Source organism: Marmota monax, unplaced genomic scaffold (assembly GCF_021218885.2).
Source record: "Marmota monax isolate L192 unplaced genomic scaffold, Marmota_monax_Labrador192_F-V1.1 WCK01_AAM20220418_F8-fsc00066, whole genome shotgun sequence".
NCBI classification, from domain to species: domain Eukaryota; kingdom Metazoa; phylum Chordata; class Mammalia; order Rodentia; family Sciuridae; genus Marmota; species Marmota monax.
Window position 1 is genome coordinate 1,235,846 of NW_026692805.1, and position 22,306 is coordinate 1,258,151.

At 33.4% G+C, this 22,306-nt stretch overlaps 1 protein-coding gene across 1 annotated transcript in view; it reads left to right on the forward strand.

The window, feature by feature from the left end:
• The first annotated feature begins 261 nt into the window (after positions 1-261).
• Positions 262-22,306, forward strand: part of Rab18 (RAB18, member RAS oncogene family) — a 37,335-nt gene continuing 15,290 nt past the window's right edge. The window contains exons 1-4 of the mRNA XM_046448332.2: positions 262-503; positions 5,213-5,268; positions 16,643-16,704; positions 21,628-21,700. Of these exons, the coding sequence (XP_046304288.1) occupies positions 436-503; positions 5,213-5,268; positions 16,643-16,704; positions 21,628-21,700 (259 nt within the window). The 5' untranslated portion in view covers positions 262-435. The remainder of the gene's footprint in view (positions 504-5,212; positions 5,269-16,642; positions 16,705-21,627; positions 21,701-22,306) is intronic.

Genomic DNA, 22,306 nt, shown 5'->3' on the forward strand with positions numbered 1-22,306 from the left:
ATCTGCTTCAAAGCGGAATGATTTTCCCACCTCAAAACAGCTGTCATGAGCGACTGCTGCAATAAAAGAAGCTTTGTACATATTCCTGAGACTCAAGTCATCGCCCAATTAATTACCCAACCTTAAGAGGCCTATCTAAGGGTTGGGGAGGAGTTCAAGCTTGGGAAGGCAGGTCACACGCGGCTCTCCCCATCTGCGCTTGCGCACGGGAGGAACACGCTCTCGGGAAAGAAGCCTGACTCCCGGCGTGCGCAGACGCAGAGCTACCTCAAGGCGGAACGGGTGTTGGGAGCTTCAGCAACCCAAACACCCGGTGTGAAAGGAAGGTGGCAGCCGTCGAGCGGTGCGCATGCGCAGGCAGCCCTCCGCGGTGAAGGGCTAAGAGGCGGACCCGGTGGCCAGCTGGAGCCGGAGCAGGAGCGGAGCAGGGTCAGGATGGACGAGGACGTGTTGACCACTCTGAAGATCCTCATCATCGGCGAGAGTGGAGTAGGCAAGTCCAGGTGAGGCGGTGTGCGGGCAGTGACGAGCGCGGCGGGGCTTATTCTGCCTCTGCGGCCTCTGTCTTCAGGGCCGTGACGGGAACGATAACCGGCGCCGTCCCTGCAGTGGCCGGGCTTGGGCCCTCTTCGCTCGTGCCCCGGTCGTTCTCTCGCGCGCTCCTGTGGCCTCTGCTCCCCGCGCCCCGCCCCGCACCTGCCCGGTTCACGGCCTCGACCAGGCCCAAGTTGTCCGGATAGCTGTTCCTCCTGCCGCACAGAGGAAAAGGATTCCCGGGGCCGCCGGTTTGCCACCGCGGAGTTCAGGGCGTGGCGGGCGGGCTTGGGCCCGAGTCCAGCGGAGAGCGACGCTTCGCCCTGGCCTTGGGGTGCAGGCTACTGTCACCCCCCGGAGACGCGAACTGTAACTTTATCACTTTGAAATTTATGTCGGGCTTTCTCTAAATACGTAATGTTCCACACAGGAAGTTTCGTGACGCCTTAGGTCACATTCCTGGCCTATTTTGGCGCAGCCTATTGTCGCGTCTTATTTTTTAAAATATTAGTCGGCTGTGAAAGAACCGAACCCATTTGCCTTGTACTTTTGAAAATTTCACTTTAGTGTAAGGTTCGAGCGCTTAAGCTGAGGCCACCTTTGAAAATAAGGCGAAATGGTTCCTTCTCTTTTGCCACATCATATGGAGATCAAAGGACAAATTAGTGTTGTCTTTCCTTTTTACACTCTTTCTTTAGGGAAAATAATATTCACAAGAGTTCATATTAGGGAAGATGTGGATGTAGATGGCTGTTGACAGAGGTTTGTAATTTTATCCAGGTTTTGAACAGAGTTCTCCAGGTGAAGTCAACCTTACCATCTGATTATGATTGTATTATAGTCTAGGTCTTATTGATCTTTAAACTCCAGGGGCAATCTCATTTAGCTGTACTTTCTGATGTACCTTTCTTTCAAATAACTTTTTAAGATTATGAAGTCTTTCTTTTCTAGGTACTTAAGGATTTGCAAGCTTATGTAATAAAGCCTGAAAATTTGTATATTTTTTTCAAGTTTGACAGTACATTTTCATAGTTCTTCTCATTTAATGTACTTTGTATACTAAAATGCAGAATTTGCATATACCAAGGAGTAGATTAGTAAAACACTCTGGGTTAGCATAATTTGGTATGTGTGTGTGTGTGTGCATAAAGTGTGGACAAAATCATTTTCATGATCACCATCTATTTTTGTACAATTAAAATTGTCAGAAGTTATATAGTAAACATTATTTTACTAGAAATTGCATAGTCTTGTGTTCTTTCTTTCCTCTTTGTTTCCCTTGAGATAGGGCCCTCATTTAAGACATGAAATTGCTGTTTTTGAATACAAGAATAGTTGGTTGTCATTTCATGTGAGTCAACCCAATATATGATTGGTTGGCACATTAATGTGTAATGAGTGGATGGTGAGTTAAAGGTGTGTAGATTTTTTTTGTGGAAGGTTAACTGGAGGTACAATGAACTGGAAATAATTTAAGTTCCCCTTTTAGAATATGGTCTGTTATGTGGATTCATCAATTTTCCTCATTCACTCTAACAATCTTATATATATATATAATTCATTTAAAACTTTCTCAGCACTAAATGGTGAATTGTGAACTACTCACTGCAAAATTTTAACAGTTGTACTCTTCAAAGAAAGAATTGCACCTAGGAATGTAGCTGTTATTTTTCTAACTAGATAGACATTTTTGGTCAGTGTGATGTTATAGAAAACAATAAATGACTTTAAAGTTGAAGTGAGTGATTTTTAAGGCAAGTTAGTACAAAAACATTTGTCATAGATATGCTCATAAAGTGTTGTTCTGACTAGTAATTTGCTTCTGTTTCTTTATAGAGCTAGTTCAAGTGGAAGTGAAATGGCATTGTGTTGTTGAGAAATTATTGCCCAACAAAGAATTTCTTAATTTGGGCTGGGGTTGTGGCTCAGCTGTAGAGCGGTCACCTATCATGTATGTGGCCCTGGGTTTGATCCTCAGCACTACATAAAAATAAATAAATAAAATAAAAGGTATTGTGTCCAACTACAACTAAAAATAAATATTTAATAAAAAAAATCTTAATCTGATTAGTTGATTTCCTTCCAGTTTATTTCATATTGTTAAGAGTGTAAAGATTTTTGTGATACCAAGATTATGAAACTAGTGTTGCTGCTTATGTAACCTTGTGTGTGATATTTGAACTCTCTAGGCCTTCCCTGGAAAAGTGAAGGGGTTGGGATAGAAACCTCTCAAAACTATCCAAAATTAAATGTACAGTTTAAGATTCTAATTCATGGCTAGGCCTGATAAAGTAAAAATGTAGCAAAGTGTATCAAGAACAGGGAAGGATTTATAGAACCCTTCTGATCTAAAGTGATGTTCCTCCTAGAGTTAAGAATATATTTTGGACTACCACTGTACCCCTGGCAAAGATCTGACTTACACTCAGTTTGGATTTGTTGCTTTATACCATACCAATTCCCTATCTTTCTGACAAAGTATCAACCATAGGGCTCTTGTAAGGATATACAGTTATGGAAGGAAAATGTGTGGCCTATTGTTATATGTTCATAAATAAGTCAATACCATTATTACTTGTATTATTATGATATTTTATTACTACTATATAAGGTTATGTTAACCTAAGGTTTTTTTTTAGTTTTGTTATTTGTGGTTTTATTGTTGTTGTTTTTGGTTTTTTGGTACTAGGGATTGAACCCTGACTTTAACACTAAGCTACATCCCCAGTCCTTTCTATTTTTTATTTTAATGCAGGGTCTCACTAAGTTGCTTAGAGCCTCACCAAGTTGCTGAGGCCAGCCTCAAACTTGCAATCTTCCTGCCACAGTCTCCTGAGCCACTGGGATTACAGGCGTGTGCCACTGCACCAGGAAAACCTAAGTTTTTGTAGTAATATTTTCTGTGTTGACCAAGTGTAGATATATATCTTTTATTCTTAAATTGTGGGTAACTGAGTACGTGAAGAGAGAAGAAAAGAATTTTTTAAAAAGTCGTTAGGTGTCTTATTAGTGTTGTTTCCTGACTCATGTTGCAAGTAAGCAAAAATATATTTAAGATGTTGACTAGAAGAAAAACCTAGTTTGACTCGTGTGTTCATTTGTTTCTGTGGTGCCTGTGTTACAGCAAACACAAAAAAACAAATTTAAATCTCTTACATATAATTAAATGACATTGGGTTTTGAATCTAGCAAGAGTTCATATTCTTTGTGGACAAAACTTTCTCTAGCAGCAGTAATCACAATCTGTGGAAGTTTCATAAAATTTCTAATTCAGACATGGGATAATGGTTTTCTTAATTTTTTAAATGCCAATAGGTTGATAAAACTAACTTATGCTTTAGTAGTTATATAAGCGCAGATTGATTCATTTTGTAAATTTTGGACTTTAAGAAAGGCTTAGATTTATTATTTTATTTATTTGGTGTTTCAGATTGAACCCAAAAGCAGTTAACCACTAAGCCACATCTCCAGCCCTTTTTATTTTTTATTTTGAGACGGTTCTCCCTGAATTCTTTTCTCTTTTAAAAAATATTTATTTTTTAGTTGAGTTGGATATGATACCTTTATTTTGTTATTTTTATGTGGTGCTGAGGATTGAACCGAGGCCTCACACGCAAATGCTCTGCCACTGAGCCACAATCCAGCCATCTCCCTGAGTTCTTTAGGGCCTTGCTGAATTGCTAAGACTTACCTTAAATTTGCAATCCTCCTGCGTCAACCTCTTGAGTCACTGGGATTACAGGCATGCACCACCATACTAGGTTATAGATTTTATTTTTGAACAACTTTTAATAACTGACCCTTCTGCCTCATATTAAGTAAAATAATGCTGAGAGATGTAAAATCTTAGCATACCCTTCTAATCTGATGTCTTGTTTTCAACCCTTCCTTTCTGATTTCTTTACCATTTCCAAGTTTAGTCCTTCCCTCTCTCCTCATAATCCATATAACCATATAATCATAAAATCATGGCTATTATCTCTTTCTTCTGTTGATTTTCTTCCTTTTTTTTTCTGGCATTAACTTTTCAAAAAATTTTTTTTTCATTCCTCTCTTTAAAAGCCTTCATTAGTCCAAAATGCTTATTTGGTTTCTCACAACCTAAGGATTATTTGCCAGAATATACCTACTCTGCTTGTCACTGATCTTTCTCCCTTCCTTTTTACCATATCTTTTCTTCCCACATGGATAATAGTAATACTTCTTGTTACAAATACTATGCTTTTATACTTTCTTCTTTTTATTTGAGTACAGAATAGATACCCAACAGATTTTTTTTAAATGATTTTATTTCATTTCAAGAGGCTTGATTTCTCCCGCCTTCATCCATGAAAGCTATCATTTTCTTAGAAGGACATGCCAGTACAAATTTTTCTTTAAGTTGATAACAGCAAAAACAAAAAACACCTTTTTGCATTTGAGGAATTGTGGAGGGGAACATAGGGTGTACATTTATGAGTAAGCTGCTTTGTCCTTGGGATTTTTAAAATTGCCTTTTCAATCATTTAATTTCTCCTGATATTTCTTCCCTGAGGTAGTATTACCAGAGCTGACCTACATCAGCTCGTCTTATCTGCATCTAATAACTTGTGATAAAATATAACTATGATGAACACATTTGTCGTATAATTAGAAATAAAAGCTGAATTCCTAATGTGTCTCTTTAATTCTCTTTTAGCCTGCTCTTGAGGTTCACAGATGATACTTTTGATCCAGAACTTGCAGCAACAATAGGTAAGTCTAAGTTTAAAAGTTTAGAAGGAATTTTTTAATTTTTAGAATGGTTGTTTTGTCTAAATCCCCCTATCCTCTTCTTGCCACCCCACTGCTTCCATGTATGTTGCAATTTTATTTGTCTTTTAAGACTCAACTTTGACTAATTAAGACAAATAAAAAATTTTTTTAAAAAAAGAAGACTTTGGTGTCATTAACTCCAAAGTCTTTTCTACGTCTCATCCAGCAAAAACAACTTCTTTATCTTTTACCCATGGCATTTTGTTGATGTTACTAATGCGATTATCTGTACATGTTTCATTCCTATAACTATGGGTTTTTTTAAATTTGTTAGTATACGCAATAATTTGAGTATTATATAGCAGACAGTGTCCTAAGAGCTGGGGCTTTAATGGTGACTAATACATATTTTGTCAGTTTTATAGTTTTAACATTTACTGCAGTGATTGGTATATATTCTGAACTCCCTCATTTATTGATAATAGCTATTAAAGATTACTAGGAGCAATGATACAGAAATGCTTTTTTTTTTTTTGGTACTGGGGATTGAACTCAGGGGCCCTTGACCACTGAGCCACATCCTCAACCCTGTTTTGTATTTTATTTACACACAGGGTCTTACTAGGTTGCTTAGGGCCTTGCTTTTGCTGAGGCTGGCTTTGAACATGCGATTCTTCCTGCTTTAGCCTCCTGAGCCACTGGGACTTAGTCCACAGGCATGCACCACTGTGCCCCAAGTGCTTTATAAAAATAAACTTTAGATTGCCTGAAAGTGGTTTATTACACTAGCATATAATAATATTTGAGAAAATGGAAGTAAATATTTCAATATCACATGTTTGGAAAGTAGGCAACATATAAAGCCATTAGGAGACATTTTGGAATAGTTGAAAGATTGTTTAACTAGGTTAGATCTGTACAGTTGTCATGGTTTCTCCTTGAACGAGGTATGATCTTGAGCAAGTCATTTAACACTTGGTTCTTTTCATCTGTAAGTTGAGAGGTTTTGGTGAGAGATACATTTTTCTTCCAATTCTAAATTTCATGGTCTGCTAAGTAGAATATGGTAAAGATGACTATAGTATTATTTATTGTCAGGGAAAAGAAAAAGTTTCTTTCTACTGGCTTTATTTGTTTTTATTGATTTTGAAATAATTTCATACTTAGAAATAAGTTCTAGTAAATAGTAAAGAATGCTTATATATTCTACTCAAATTCCCCCAAATTTAATATTTATTACATTTGCTTTATTATTTTCTATTTACATAGTGTTCTTTTTTAGTGAATTGTTTGAGAATAAGTTGCAGACATGTTTTTAATATCTGAATACTTTAATGCTTATTTCCTAAATGCATGGATATAATTCTCCTGTCTACAGACAGATTTCATTAATTGTCTGATTAATATTCTGCATAACAAAAGAAAAACAATTGTTTTGGTCTAGGATCCTATCCAGGGTCAAGCATTGAATTTAGTTGTCAGTTCTCTTCAGTCTCTTTTAATTGAAATGGTTTTTCAGTCTGTCTTTCCATAGCCTTGACAGTTTTGAAAATTACAGATCTTTGTATGATGTCCCTCAATTTGTGCTTGTCCAGTGTATCCTCATGGTTAGATTCTAGCCATGCATTTTTGGTATGAATTCCACAAAACCTCTTCTCTATGCATTATGTCAGGAGCAAACCATGTTTATTTGTCCTAATAGAATGCAACGTTGGTCACATAGGATGATATATTTTTTTTTACTGTAAAGTTAATATTTTTCCTTTATAACTAATAGATATCTTGTGAAGAGATTTTTTGAAACTGTATAGACAGACATTCTGATTCTTATACTTTTTACACTCTTATTTTAGTATCTGTTGATAATTCTTTCCTGCAACAGGTAATAGGGACAATACATGATCTTGTCAGCCCAACTCTGGTTGTCAAATGATTTTTCAAATGCCCTCATTCTGTTTATATTTCTTACTTGAAATTCTATAACAAAGAGCTCTTCTTTTTTTCTTTCTTTCAATGTGAACTCATAGTGCCTCTAAACTTTTAGTAAAAATGAGGTATTACTCAGCTTTTGTATAGCAATGATATTTATAGATTTATATGTATGGTAAGAAAGGTAATCATTTAAAACACTAGTAATTCAATATCCATTTTAATTTGGTTTTTGTGCTTTTTTGCTCCTCTAAAAAGTTACTTAGTAGCAAAACTTAATTTTTTTGAGAGGATGGCTGGTAATGTATAATGTAGGATAGAGGAATAGAATTGGTAGAAACATAAACTTGCCTAAAGTTCAGATTTTACTGAAGGAATAGGCCTGTATATAATATGAAGGTATCTTCATTTCCAACTCAAGTGAAACATGGAGAGTTGCAGAATGATAGATCATGGGTTGTTCTTATTACTAAAAAAGCCTTTGTCTTCTGTAGAAACAAATACTAAGATTATAGCATGCTGATGACAATGTATGTAATTTGTTTCCCAGATAGGTCCTGGGTCTTTGTTTTTTTGAGACTGTCATTTATAATGAAACCACATAGCACATAACTTTTTGAGACAGATTTCTTTTATTTTGCTTAATGGTATTTAATGGTGGGGCTTCAGCCAGGTTGTTGGAAATCATTTATTTCTTTTTGTTTCAGCTGAGTTTAATTCCATTGTATGAATGACCCACATTTGGTTTTATCCACTCACCTATTGTAGGTCATTTAAGTTTTCCTAGGTTTGGTAATTGTGAATTAGACCTATTATAAATATTCATGTACAGGATTTTATATGAATATTATTATTTTTTCTTTATAATACCTATTCAGCAGTGGGATTGCTGATACATATTTTATATGTATATTTAACTTTGGAAAACAGTTTGGCTATATTTTTATAAAGTGATTATATCAATTTGCATTCCTGTAAGGAGCTTATGAGAATTCCTGTTCTTCCACATCCCTCACTTATATTTAGTATGAGCAGCCTTTTAAATTTTAACCATTCAAATAGCTGTGAGTTGGTATCTCATTGTGGTTTAATATGTGTTTCTCTAATGACTAATAATGTTGAGCATCTTTTTATGTTCTTATTTGCTGTTGTATATATTTATTTTTGTGTGTGAAGTATCTGTTTAAGTCTTTTGTTAGTTTTTAAATTGGGTTTATTTCTTATTTTTGAGTTTAGAGAGTTCTTCATATATCCTTTATTAGATATTATGTGTTTTGCAAAAATTTTCCTCCCAGTCTTTGACTTGTCTTCATTTTTGTCACAGAACATTTCTGAGTACATGTGTTTTTTAATTTCAATGAAATTCAGTTTATCAGTTTTTCAGTGTTGTAGCTTTTGCCAAGCAGAAGGGTGCAATGATTTTTCTCTGTTCTAGAAGTTTTATTACAGTTTAGGTTTTATTTTAAGGATAATTTTTTTACTGTTTCTTTAAATTTTTATTTATATATGACAGTGGAATGCATTACAATTTTTATTACACGTATAGAGCAAAATTTTTCATATCTCTGGTTGTATACACAGAATATTCACACCAGTTTGTGTCTTTATGCATGTACTTTGGATAATAATAATCATCACATTCCACCATCATTAATAACCCCATGCCCTCTCCTTTCCCCTCCCACCCCTCTGCCCTATCTAGAGTTCATCTCTTCCTCCCATGCTCCCTCTCCCTATCCCACTATGAATCAGACTGCCTATATCAAAGAAAACATTTGGCATTTGGTTTTTTTGAATAGGTTAACTTCACTTAGCATTATCTTCTCTAACTCCATCCATTTACCTGCAAATGCCATGATTTTATTCTCTCTTATTGCTGAGTAAAATTCCATTGTGTATATATGCCACATTTTTTTTTATCCATTCATCTATTGAAGGGCATCTAGGTTGATTCCACAGTTCAGCTATTGTGAATTGTGCTGCTATAAACATTGATGTGGCTGTGTCCCTATAGTATGCTGTTTTAAAGTCCTTTGGGTATAGACCAAGGAGAAGGATACCTGGGTCAAATGGTGGTTCCATTCCCAATTTTCCAAGGAATCTCCACACTGCTTTCCGTATTGGCTGTACGGATTTGCAGTCCCACCAACAGGGTATGAGTGTACCTTTTTCCCCACAGCCTCGCCAACACTTATTGTTGTTTGTATGCATAATAGCTGCCATTCTGACTGGAGTGAGATGAAATCTTAGAGTGGTTTTGATTTGCATTTCTCTAAATGCTAGCGATGATGAACATTTTTTCATATATTTGTTGATTGATTGTATATCATCTTCTGAGAAGTGTCTCTTCAGGTCCTTGGCCCATTGATGGGGTTATTTGTTTTTTTGGTGCTTAGCTTTTTGAGTTCTTTATATACCCTACAGATTAGTGCTCTATCTGATGTGTGAGGGGTAAAGATTTGCTCCCAAGGTGTAGGCTCTCTACTCACCTCACAGATTGTTTCTTTTGCTCAGAAGAAACTTTTTAGTTTGAGTCCATTCCTTTTATTGATTCTTGATTTTAATTCTTGCACCACAGAAGTCTTATTAAGGAAGTTGGGGCCTAATCCCACATGATGGAGATTAGAGCCTACTTTTTCTTCTATTAGACGCAGGGTCTCTGGTTTTATTCCCAAGTCCTCAATCCATTTTGAGTTGAGTTTTGTGCATGGGAGAGATAGGGGTTTAATTTCAGTTTGTTGCATATGGATTTTCAGTTTTCCCAGCACCATTTGTTGAAGAGGCTATCTTTGCTCCAATGCATGTTTTTGGCACCTTTGTCTAATATAAGATAAATGTAATTTTGTGGGTTAGTCTTTGTGTCCTCTATTCTGTACCATTGGTCTACCCATCTGTTTTAATCTACTGTTGTTCTGTAGTATAGTTTAAGGTCTGGTATAGTGATGCCACCTGCTTCACTCTTCCTGCTAAGGATTGCTTTAGCTATTCTGGGTCTCTTATTTTTCCAGATGAATTCCATAATTGCTTTTTATATTTCCATGAGAAATGTCATTGGAATTTTTATCAGAATTGCATTATGGTCTTTTTTTTAAGGGGGGGGAGGATTTTTTTTTAATATTTATTTTTTAGTTTTCAGTGGACACAACATTTTTATTTTATTTTTATTTGGTGCTAAAGATTGAACCCAGCGCCCCACGCATGCCAGGCGAGTGCGCTACCGCTTGAGCCACATTCCCAGCCAGTATGTGGTCATTTTGATAATATTAATTCTGCCTATCCAAGAGCAAGGTAGATCTTTCCATCTTCTAAGATCTTCTTTGACTTCTTCTTTAGGGTTCTGTAATTCTCATTATATAGATCTTTCACCTCTTTCATTAAGTTGATTCTCAAGTTTTTTTTTTTTTGAGGCTATTGTAAATGGGGTAGTTTTCCTCATTTCCCCATTGCATGGAGTTCATTCCTTAAAAGAAGAAAAAGTCAACAAATAAATGACTTGGAATAATTAAAATCACAGTTGAAATCAAATTGATTGAAACAAAGAAACAATTAAAAAAATGACAGACCAAAAAGTTGGTTTTTTGAAGAAATGAATAAAATTGACAGACATTTAGCCATGCTAACAAAGAGAGGGAGAGAGAAAACTCAAATTACTAACATGCGTGATGAAAAAGGAAATATCACAACAGACAATACAAAAATACAGAAGATAATTAGAAATTATTTTGAAAACTTGTACTCCAATAAAATAAAAAATATCAAAGGCTTCGACAAATTTCTAGTCATATAATTTGGCCAAATTGAATCAGAATGATATACACAATTTAAACAAATCAATTTTAAGTGACGAAATAGCAGATGCCATCAAAAGTCTACCAACCAAGAAAAGCCCAGGACTGGATGGATACACAGCCAAGTTCTACAAGACTTTTAGAGAAGGACTAATACTAATACTATGAATTTATTTCAGGAATAGAAAAAGGGGCAGCACTTCTAAACTCATTCTGTGAGGCCAACATCACCCTGATTCCAAAACCAGGCAAAGACGCATCAAAGAAAGAAAACTTGAGACCAATATCTTTAATGAACATAGATGCAAAAGTTCTCATAAAATTCTGGCAAATCGAATACAAAAACATATCAAAAAGATCATGCATCAAGATCAAGTGGGATTCATCCCAGGGATGCAAAGTTGGTTCAACATATGGAAATCAATAAATGTAATTCACCACATCAATAGACTTTAAAGATAAGAGTCATATATATGATCATCTCAATAGACGCAGAAAAAGCATTTGACAAAATACAGCATCCCTTTATGTTCAAAACACTAGAAAAACCAAGAATAATATATGCTAAGCCCCAGGTCAACATCATTCTAAATGGAGAAAAATTGAAGGCATTCTCTCTAAAAATGGGAACAAGACAAGAATACCTTCTTTTACCACTTCTATTTAACATAGTTCTTGAAACACTATGTCAGTTAGACAAAAGAAATTGAAGGTATACACATAGGAAAAGAAGAACTCAAATGGGCACTATTTGCTGATGATATGATTCTATACCTAGAAGACCCTAAAAGTTCCACCAGAAAACTTCTAGAACTAGTAAATGAATTCAGCAAAGTAGCAGGATATAAAATCAACACCCATAAATCAAAGGCATTCCTGTATATCAGATAACTTCTAAATTTTGGTAAAATCCAGTATTTTGGGCTTTTGTTGGCCATATTTCTACTGTCATATCCAAAAAATGATTGCCAAATTCCATGTCATGAAGATTTGCTTTTCATGTTTTCTTCAGAGTTTTATGGATTTAGATTTTATATTGATACCTTTGATCCATATTCTGATAACTTTTGTTTGTGGAATAAAGTAAGGGTCCAGCTTCATTCCTTTGCATGTGAACACCCAGTTTTCGTGGAACCATTTGCTGAAAAGACTGTTCTTTATCCATTGAATGATCTTAGCTCAGTTGTCAAAAATCCTTTCGGTATGTATATGAAGATTTAGTGTTAATTCTCAAATTTATACTTTTTTAAGAAAGTTTTGCTGTTCAGTGCCTCTTGCAATTCTGTGTATTTGAGTATCAGTTTTTCCATTTTTGCAAAACAAGTTGTTGGAATTTTTAATAGGAAATGTGTTTAATTTGTAAATTACTTTGGGTAGTGTTGTCATCTTAGCAATATTATGCTTTCCAATTCATGAATATGGGATGTCTTTCTGCTTATTTATGTCTTCTTGAATTTCTTCAGCAACTTTTGTAGTTTTCAGTGTACAAGTCCTTACCTCCTTAGTTACATTTTTTTTCCTAAATATTTTATTCTTTTTCATGCTGTTTTAAATGGAGTAGTTTTTAAGAGTTTCCTTTTTGGATTTTTCATTACTGGTGTATAGAAATGCAGTTGATTTTTGCCTATGGGTATTGTATCCTACAACTTCACTGAAATTGATTATCAGTTGTAACAGTGTTTATATGTGTATTTGTGTGGAGCCTTTAAAGTTTTTTTCAATGTAAGATCATATCATCTGTAAATAGACATAATTTTATTTTTCCCTTTCCAATTTGGATGCCCCCTCCCCCCATGTCTCTGGCTAAAACTCAATACTCTGTAGAATAGAAGTGGAAAAAGTTAGTATTCTTTTCTTTTTTTCTGTTCTTAGGGAAAAATAATTTCAGTCCTTCACCATTGAGTGTGGTGTTAGCTGTGAGTTTTCATATAAGGTCTCTATCATGTTGAGGAAATTTCCTCCTGTTCCTAGTTTGTTGAATTTTTTTTTAAATTATGAAAGGATTTTGATTTTGTCAAATGCCTTTTTCTGAATCAATTTAGATGATCTTTTTCCCTTCTATTAATGTGATATATTAACTTTGATCCTTGATTTTGTTTTGTTTCGATTTTTGTTTCTTTGTTTTGTGAATATTTAGCCATTCTTGCATTCTGGAAAGAATTGATTACTGATCCATTCTCTCTAGTAGATCAAGTTTTCTAGTTCTTCGTGAGCCAATTTTGACAAATTGTATGTTTTTTGGAATGTGCCCATTTCACCTGGATTATCCAATTTGTTGATATATAGTTGTCCAATATTATTTTATAATCCCCTTCTTTTCTGTAAAATTAGTAGTACATGTTAGGTGTCCCTAATAAAAATCCAAAATTTCGGGCTGGGGATGTGGCTCAAGCGGTAGCATGCTTGCCTGGCATGCATGCGGCCCGGGTTCATCCTCAGCACCACATACAAACAAAGATGTTGTGTCCGCCGAAAACTAAAAAATAAATATTAAAATTCTCTCTCTCTCTCTCTCTCTCTCTCTCTCTCTCTTTAAAAAAAAAAAAATCCAAAATTTCTGGAACGCATCTGTTAGAGTTTAGATTTGAGATGTCCCCAAAAGTTCATGTGTGATACAATGCAAGAATTTTCAGAGGTGAAAGGATTAGATCATAAGAGATTTAACTAATCAGTGGATTAATTTCCGTGATCACTGACAGAACTAGGAACAGGGCCAATGAGGGTTACAGGCTTCTCCAGCAGCAAATACATTAGGCATTCATGGTATTAGCAGAGATTGCTTACCCATTACCCGCTGTGCAAAGTCCCTTTTGGTTCAGAGTTGATCTCAACTGGAGAGGAGATAGTAGAGACTATAGGCATAGTTCTTCTCTTTATAAAACCATCATGAGTCTCCATGTTCTGGGACATCTCTAACTGTACTCTGGTACTGTGCCTCAAACATGCCAGTTTTTGTTTGTTTGTTTGGGGGTCTTGTTTTGTGTTTTCTTTGTTTTGGTCTTTTTTTTTTTTTTTTTTTTTTTGCAAAGTGAAGCAAGCCAGACACCTCTAGTCAGCCATCTTGCTAAAACATCATTGAGTTCCCACTTGTCTCATTTTCTTTGAATCTCGTGTGTTTTCTTGTGGGTAATTTCTTTTGATATGTCCTCAAATTCACTAATGTTTCCTTCTAAAATGTTTAATATGCTGTTAATCTCATTCTGTGTATTTTTCATCTCAGACGTTGCAATTTTTATATCTAAAAATTTAATTTGGTTCTTTTGTTTCACTTATGTCTTCCTGACTTTTAAAACATGTTTAAATTTCCTTGTTTGCTAATTCTAACATTTGTGTCAATTTGCAGTCAATTTTTATTGATTGATTTTTCTCCTTTTTGAAAAAATAGGTCCTTCAATTGATATTTCTTTTCTTGCCTTCACAAACTTACATTGTTGAGTTTAAATATTCCTTGTTAACGTTTTCATATTTGACCTCTTGTTTCAAAGGCTTTCTTGAATATATTATCTTGTTTTAAATAAACTACCCTTCATAAAATAGGCTTTAAAGAGATTCCTGCAAAGAAACTGAACTAAACATCATATTGAAAATGTAGACACAGATGAACAAAAGAAAAGCTGAAAAAACAGTTCTACTTCTCTTATGAGTTCCTTGTCTTCCATATGAAGAGGCTGAAGGTGATTTATTGAAATGTGGTAAGATGTTGGCAAAATCAAATTAATCACAAAAAACTCCTGTTGCTGCTATCAATAAAGACAATTTATTTATCAGTCAGATCCCCCCCCCCAAAAAAAAAAAAATGAACCAGGCATGGTGAAAAATCAGTTTTAGAGTGTAAAAACTGAAGAGCTCAATTGAATGCTATTCACCAGGAACCAAGGGAAGAATAATGAAGACTTAGGGGTTTGGATCCAGATGAGTCATCCTTTTACTTCTGTTGGCTTTAACAGTAGGACTCCAGTGGGCATTGTCTCCTTTGGTTGTTATTGGTAAATTACAGATATAATGTGTCAAAAAAATGACTTGGAAATATTGTTAGTTATCCACATACAAATTTTTCCTATGTAGAGATGGTTATTGGACTATTGACAAAATATGCAAAAACAAGAAATAATAAAAGAGAAAAGTCAGTGGGGAAAGAAGGAAACACAAATATTCTGGGAACAGTGAGTTTCTTTACTTGGGAAAACTAATTAGGAAAGAGACTGGTTGCCCTGAACATGCTTCTGAAGTTAAAGCAGGGAAAAGTTCTTCATATACTTTCCCCTGAGAATTTAAACTGTCAGTTCTCAAGATATCCATGACAGCAGATTCTGTGTAGTGTCTACCAGAGATCTTAATTTAGTGCTTACACTGAGTCCAAACCTTTTCCCTCCCTGAATCTTCCCCTTATTCCATTCCCTCCTTCCTTCCTTCCTTCCTTCTTTTTCTTCTCTCCCTTCTTCTCTTATTTAATATGTGAGATTTTTTTTTGTTTGGCTGATTGCTACATTTAAGTTTTCCTTGGACTATGTAAACTTTTTAAAATATGATTTCTTTGGCATACAAAAAAACTAGGCACAATGAATATTTTAAATATGAGTTTTATTGTTTCATTTGTGGATGTAATGATCACTAAAAATCACCCTCAATTACTAATATATTTCCATATTGATGACAGGTGTTCTGTTAAGCATTTAGTACATGAAAGTGCTGCTCATCTTTGTTGGAGCTGTTCTGAATTGATTGTGATAAGTAGTAAGATCTTTTATAAGTTATTTTCTAAATTTCTTGAGCTCATATTTTCCCCTCTGGCCAGTGGGATAGACTGAACATTATTTTTGATACTCTTTTAAAGACATGTGGGAAGTTTCTGTTTGCTTAAGCCAGATGACATGTGTCAGCTCCTTTTTTTTGGAAAGAAGGCAATTTGGGGGAAAGGTACTGTTGTAATAAAATCTTGGGTAACTTATGAAGCTCTTCTTCTCTTTACATATAATTGGTATTTAGAGAAGCTTTTCATAGAATTTTGGTTATCCTTCTATCAATTATGAAGATTTCCTACAAGATTGGGGACAGATGTTTCAGTATGTAAATTCTTTATGAAATTGTGTGGTAGCAAGTGATCATTTATTAGGTTATATAAATCTAATGTATTTTTTTAGGACAAAAGTAAAGAATACCTCAGACAAGGAGTACATGGGCCTTTCATATTCTTACCAGTCCTCTAAGCTGCTTATAGTCATGATCAGAGTTAGTGGTTGGTGGGTAGTGAAGGACTGTGAACAACAATGTGTAAATAATTTGGGAGCCCCTGAAAACTGCCATGATCCATAATCAGTTAATATTCTTTTAGCACCATAATTCTAGCTCTTGGTTTTAAATATGAGTAGTTAATTATCACCTTAAATTGAATTTTATTTTTCCTTTTAGGGGAGAAGTACATGTAGGTGAGTGAGTAAATTCTAATGAATTTGATTTTCATTTATCCTTATTCAATCCTGAGCTGCTGATCTTTAGCAACATATTTTTTTTAAAATTTTCATATCCATAATTCTAAGAATTTGGGGTGTGAGTTTGAGCACTTGATAAGTGGATTTTCCATTTTATGGTTTTCTTAATAATAATGAATTTTAAAAGTATATTTCTGGATGACTTATCATATTTTTAATTTCTTCAAGGTGTTGACTTTAAGGTGAAAACAATTTCAGTGGATGGAAATAAGGCTAAACTTGCAATATGGGTAAGAGTTTTTAAAATGTTTTTAATAAGTATTAAACTTACACTTTTCAGGGAAGCAGAAATTGATTTGTTAAGTATTATTAGAGGAAAATGAAAACTTGTATTAAATAACTTGAGATATTTATTAGTTAATGAATATATAGTAAATAGTTACATCTTAAAATTGGGTAATTAGAAACTTGTTTTACTTAAATTTTTTAAATTTATAATCATTTCAGTATATTTCAAAACAAAAGAGTTTTAAAAAAAATTACCTCATCTGTCAGAGCCATTGTTACTGGATATTTTCCATTGGAGTTTTAAAAAAAACAGCTAGACTAAAGCAACATGAAAGGAAATTGTTGGGGGAAGGGAAGAGAAGTGATACTTGGAGAAAAAATATTTTTCATGACTATGGTTATAGTTTGCCACTTTATATCTTGTCTTTCCTTACTGGCTTGTTTTCATTTCTCTGAATCCTACTATTATGATCCACATTGCTCTGCCAACTAGACCCCATCTTGCTAGTGATGAATAAGGTACCATTAACTGTCAAAAACATCCAAGAGGCATTATTGCGAACATATAAATATGTATTATACATATTACTTATAAAATATCTATTTTTTACAAATACTATGATAATTAAACATATGCATTTTTATAACATGATAAATGATTTCAGAACTGAATAGCAATCATCAAATTGTGACATGCTTCCACATGGTGGCTAAATACTAAATGCTGCCTGTTCATCAATCACAGATTGAAAAAGCAGATGTTTGTGTATTTTATAATGTCATTCATCTTACTAATATTCTTTGAATTTACTATTTCCATCATGTTTTATATCAAAATAATGGCTGTGTTTAATATTTTTGTGTTAATTTTTTCTAATATGTCATGTTCTGATTGTTAGCCTATTTTCCCTTCTCCCCCAACTATAGTTGGTATTAATCAAAACAGTAATGTCTAACAGAAACATTTTGGAAAATGTTGCACTATACTGTAGTAATATATTGAACAATTTAAGAATATTGGCTTCTCTACATAACTGAGGACCTGATTTTCCATATGCTTTCCATGGTTAGTATTTTGCTTCTTTCTTCCATTTCTGTGGCTTCATGAAACACATAGATTAAAATAGGATCTGAGGCTTGATGATTGCAGTGAGATTTTTCTCTCATACAGGAGGGTTCTTTTTGTTTTAAATTTATTTTCTACTTCTTGCCTAATGAAAATGCTGACAGGTATTCTTAAAGAGATATCTTTAGACTTATAAATATTTTTTAAAGAAGAAAATTTTCCACTTAAGAGTAATACTAGCTCTTCTAAAAAGTGTACTTAAGACAATATGAAATTAATAGAGAAAAAAGTTTATCTTTAATCAGTTATAAAGTTTTTAGTGAACATCTTTTAAAATATCTAGTCATGTGTATATATAATATTAAATACATATATATATGTGTTTTTTAACTTGTTTGTCCCCCTGCGTACTCACAATGTATAGATTTTTTTTTGTGTCGTTAGGTCTAGATCAGAACTACTATTCTGATCCACATTGCTCTGCCGACTAGACCCCTTCTTGCTAGTGATGAATAAGGTACCATTAACTGTCAAAAACATCCAAGAGGTATTATTGCTAACATATAAATATGTATTATACATATTACTTATAAAATAGTAATTTTATAATAGATATTTTATAAGTAATATGTATGAACCTCTGATGATAGAGGTTCATCAGTTTAAATGGTCACCTGGTATTTCTTTTTATGGCTATTATTTAACTCAGCCATCCCTCAGTGACATGGATTTAATACCAGTTTTTCTCAAAGATGAGCAGTGCTTTCTTGAGCACCATGATTTATATATCTGATGTACTTATCTGGTTACCTAGGATGTACACCTAGAATTAGAAATATTGGTTTAAAGAATGTGAAGATTTAACAGTGATACCAAAAAGTCTTACTTTTCTGTTTGTATTGTTATGAATTACATTTCACCAATTGTGTTTTTTATATTCACTCTTCCAAACCTTAATTTCTACTAAGTATTGTTAATCTTTCTCAATTTTGCATCTCTGAGTAATAATTTTTTTTACTTGTTATTACATTTCTTTTGAGTTTTTTCTTAGATCTATGATCATGTTTTAAAATGAATTTTATTTTTATTTACATTGCCCATTTTATATTAGCATTCATCTTTTCCACAATTAGTCTTTATATACTAAAAATATTAGCTCTTTATCATATATTTTTTTTACTCTTCATTTGTCTTTAAAATCTTATTTAAAGTGAATGTTTCTGTTCTTATGCATGTAATATTAACTCTGTGACATGCTGCAAATTATGTTTTTTCAGTTTGCCATTTATACTCAAATATTGTTAAATATGAGATGAGCTAGGGAGTTGACTGGTGGGGATGTTTTAACCATACCAAGGTTTTAGTATTTATATGGTCAAATCATTTATTTTCTTCATGGCATTAGAGTGTCATGTTGAAGTCAGGAAGGCCTTTCCACTCAATATTAGACATACATGAAACCATAGTTGCCTCTAGATATGCTATTGTTTTATTTATACCAATAAAATGGGTTTACTCTCCCACATGTAAACTACTCCTAGGATCAACTAGAATAATTAAACTTAGCCCTTAACTCCTGCTGTCTTCTCTAAACTACATACTCATTATGACCTAAATAGCATCTGAGAGGTTGTCTTTTCTTCTGTATCCTTTCCTCACTTCACTCCCATATTCTATTATTTGGTATTTCTAGATCTTTTCTAGCCCTTGATTTATCTATATCTCTCTTTAATAATCCCTTCTCTCCTTACAATTTCAGAAAACAAAACCACAACATAAACACTAAAAGGTCAGCTTCTTTTATCTCACAATGATGTTATTTCATTTATCACCTATTGCTGTTTTTGAAACAGTGAGAAGCAAAAGCTTTAACTTCCATTTAGGCATATAGTTCATATAAATTCTGGTCCAGTGCTGCAGCATAGGGTTTTGTGTTTACATGATGGAGTTCCAAAAGTGATACTGAATAATTTGAATGTTGCTAATTTATTAGTTTTTTGCTTATAAGTGAATTGCTAGGATATGTGTCTCATAATGATTTGTCCTTTTAGGATAGAATTTTTTTATTTAGTTTTTATGAGTTGGCGTTTTCAAATAGGTACTGGTGTAAGGCTATGAGCACTTCTAGTTTTTTTGAGAGATATATATTATACACACACACACACCAGTTGCTTTTTAAAATGATATTATAGTTAAATATAGAAGGAACATAGACGTTATATCATCATGGCTTCTAGTTGATTTTTTTTTCTCCAAAATAAAGTGTTGATCACTTGATAATAGTGATCAAACATGATTAGAGGTCATCCATGTAGTAATGATTATTAAATCAAAATATCAAGCTACATGATGATATCAGAATTTTAATCTGCTTTAGATAGTGAGTTGACTATACTTTATGTAGCTTTCTTTTATATTGTTATTTTTGAAAAGTTGAGTAAGTATGCAAATTTAATAATTTAAAATATCAGAGACAGATTTGTAAGAAACTTGGATGCTGAAAGAATTTTTGTAAAGAGAAATCATGAAGTTATCTGGAAAGTTGAATTTTAGATGTGTTACTGCTTCACTTAAACATGGCAGGGATGTTAGTTAATGTAATGCTGAGAATTTGGAAGCAAGGAAATTCTACATTTATATAAATGTATCTGAACAAATAATTTACGTTCAAAGTAGTTTATATTGAAAATTATTTTCCTCTTAAGTTTCTCTTTGGGTATAAATGTCCTCAGACATTCTCTATTGTCATAGCATTATTGAGGTTTGATGTATTTTTACTTTTCTTCAGGTTACTTTGTTTTTTCTTAATTTTTTTTTTAGTTTTTAGATGAACACAATACCTTTATTTTATTTATTTATTTATTTGTATGTGGTGCTGAGGATCTAATCCAGTGCCTCACACAAGCAAGGCAAGCACTCTACCAATGAGCTACAATCCCAGTCCTTCAGGTTACTTTATATCAGCAGACTTCAAACTTCTTCTTTAAAAGCCAGGTAGTAAATATTTAGTCCAACCCTAAAGCAAGCCATATGGTAATATGTAAATGAATGGGCCTATCTGTATTCAAACTTCTTTTAATAAAATGTTATATAACAAAATGAGTGGTTGCCTCTGCTTTGGTATTGTTGCCCTAAAGCCATGATTCAAAATCAGTGGTAGAAAAAATGCAGAAGGAACCAGGCCTGGAAGTAGTAAATTAGTTTATTCGTTTTTTTCCCCTACTAAAAATGTTCTATGTTCTATGCCAAAAATTGCATAAGACACTGAGATTAAACTGGTAATTGAACAGATGAGGTCACAGCCCTTACAAAATTTGTGTTTCATATTTAGTATACATCATTTGTGCATTTTCCTAAAAGAAGATACATAGAAACTCTTAACAGAGCCCAACCTCAAAATTCCTTACCTAAGTAAAACAAGACACCATCTTTAAGTTAGTAGTTCTCAGCTTTGATTCTACATTAGAATAACCTGGGAAGATTTAAAATTTTTCTGTCCTTTACCTCATCCAATTAAGTCAGAATCATTGGGGGTTGGACACAAAGACTCTCAGAAAATGATCGCACAGCTGGATTGAGAATTATGGCTTTCAATGAAATGGGTTTCATGTGCTATAAAAATTTTAAACCCCAAATAGCAAAAAATCTTTACTTGGATGCATTTTTCTAGAGATGAATCAATATTTATTTTATGTAATACTTTTAAAAATACAGCTTATTTAAATTCCAGGTTTTTAATGAGTTTCCATGTTGATATTATTTTTAATAATGTCATTTATTTTATACTCTTACATCAGTGTGTTAATGATCTATTATTTATGGTTTGTTTTATTTAATAATGTGTGATTGTCACTTTTAGGATACTGCTGGTCAAGAGAGGTTTAGAACATTAACTCCTAGCTATTACAGAGGTGCACAGGGTGTTATATTAGGTAAGTTTTTATTTTAATATAATGTTTTAAAATATTATTTACTGAAATTTCTAATTTTCCTAGTCTGGGAAATTCAAAAATTTTTTATTTTTCTCTTGGGTTACTTTTAGGTAATTTGAAGTTATATTTCATTATTTAATATTAATGAATATTACAACTTTAAAAATTTTGTTTAGTTCTTTGTGTAGCAATGAAAAAAATAAAGATAACATTATTTCCTTTATTTTAAAAGCACATGTTGATGAGGATATAACTGAAAACCCATATGTGTTGGTCTGTCTTGGAGTATTACCAAAAATTTCATTCATCATTAAATTAATATTTCTTCATTCTACAAAGGAAGAAGAGAATCTGTTTAATCAATTCTATTTATAAAAGTAGCATAAAGTACTTAACACTATGAATTCATAATCAAACAATTTGAAAAACAAATGTGGACTTTCAGTGTAATTTATTGAAAAGTGCTGTTAGTTGAAAGTGTTCTCAATATTTCTAGGAGTCTGTTTAAAAGAATATGGATTGATCTTAGGGAGACTTTCTTTAACTTATGACTTGATAGTAAATTTTACCATTTTGATTCAACATCTCCTAATTTTAGAAAACAAT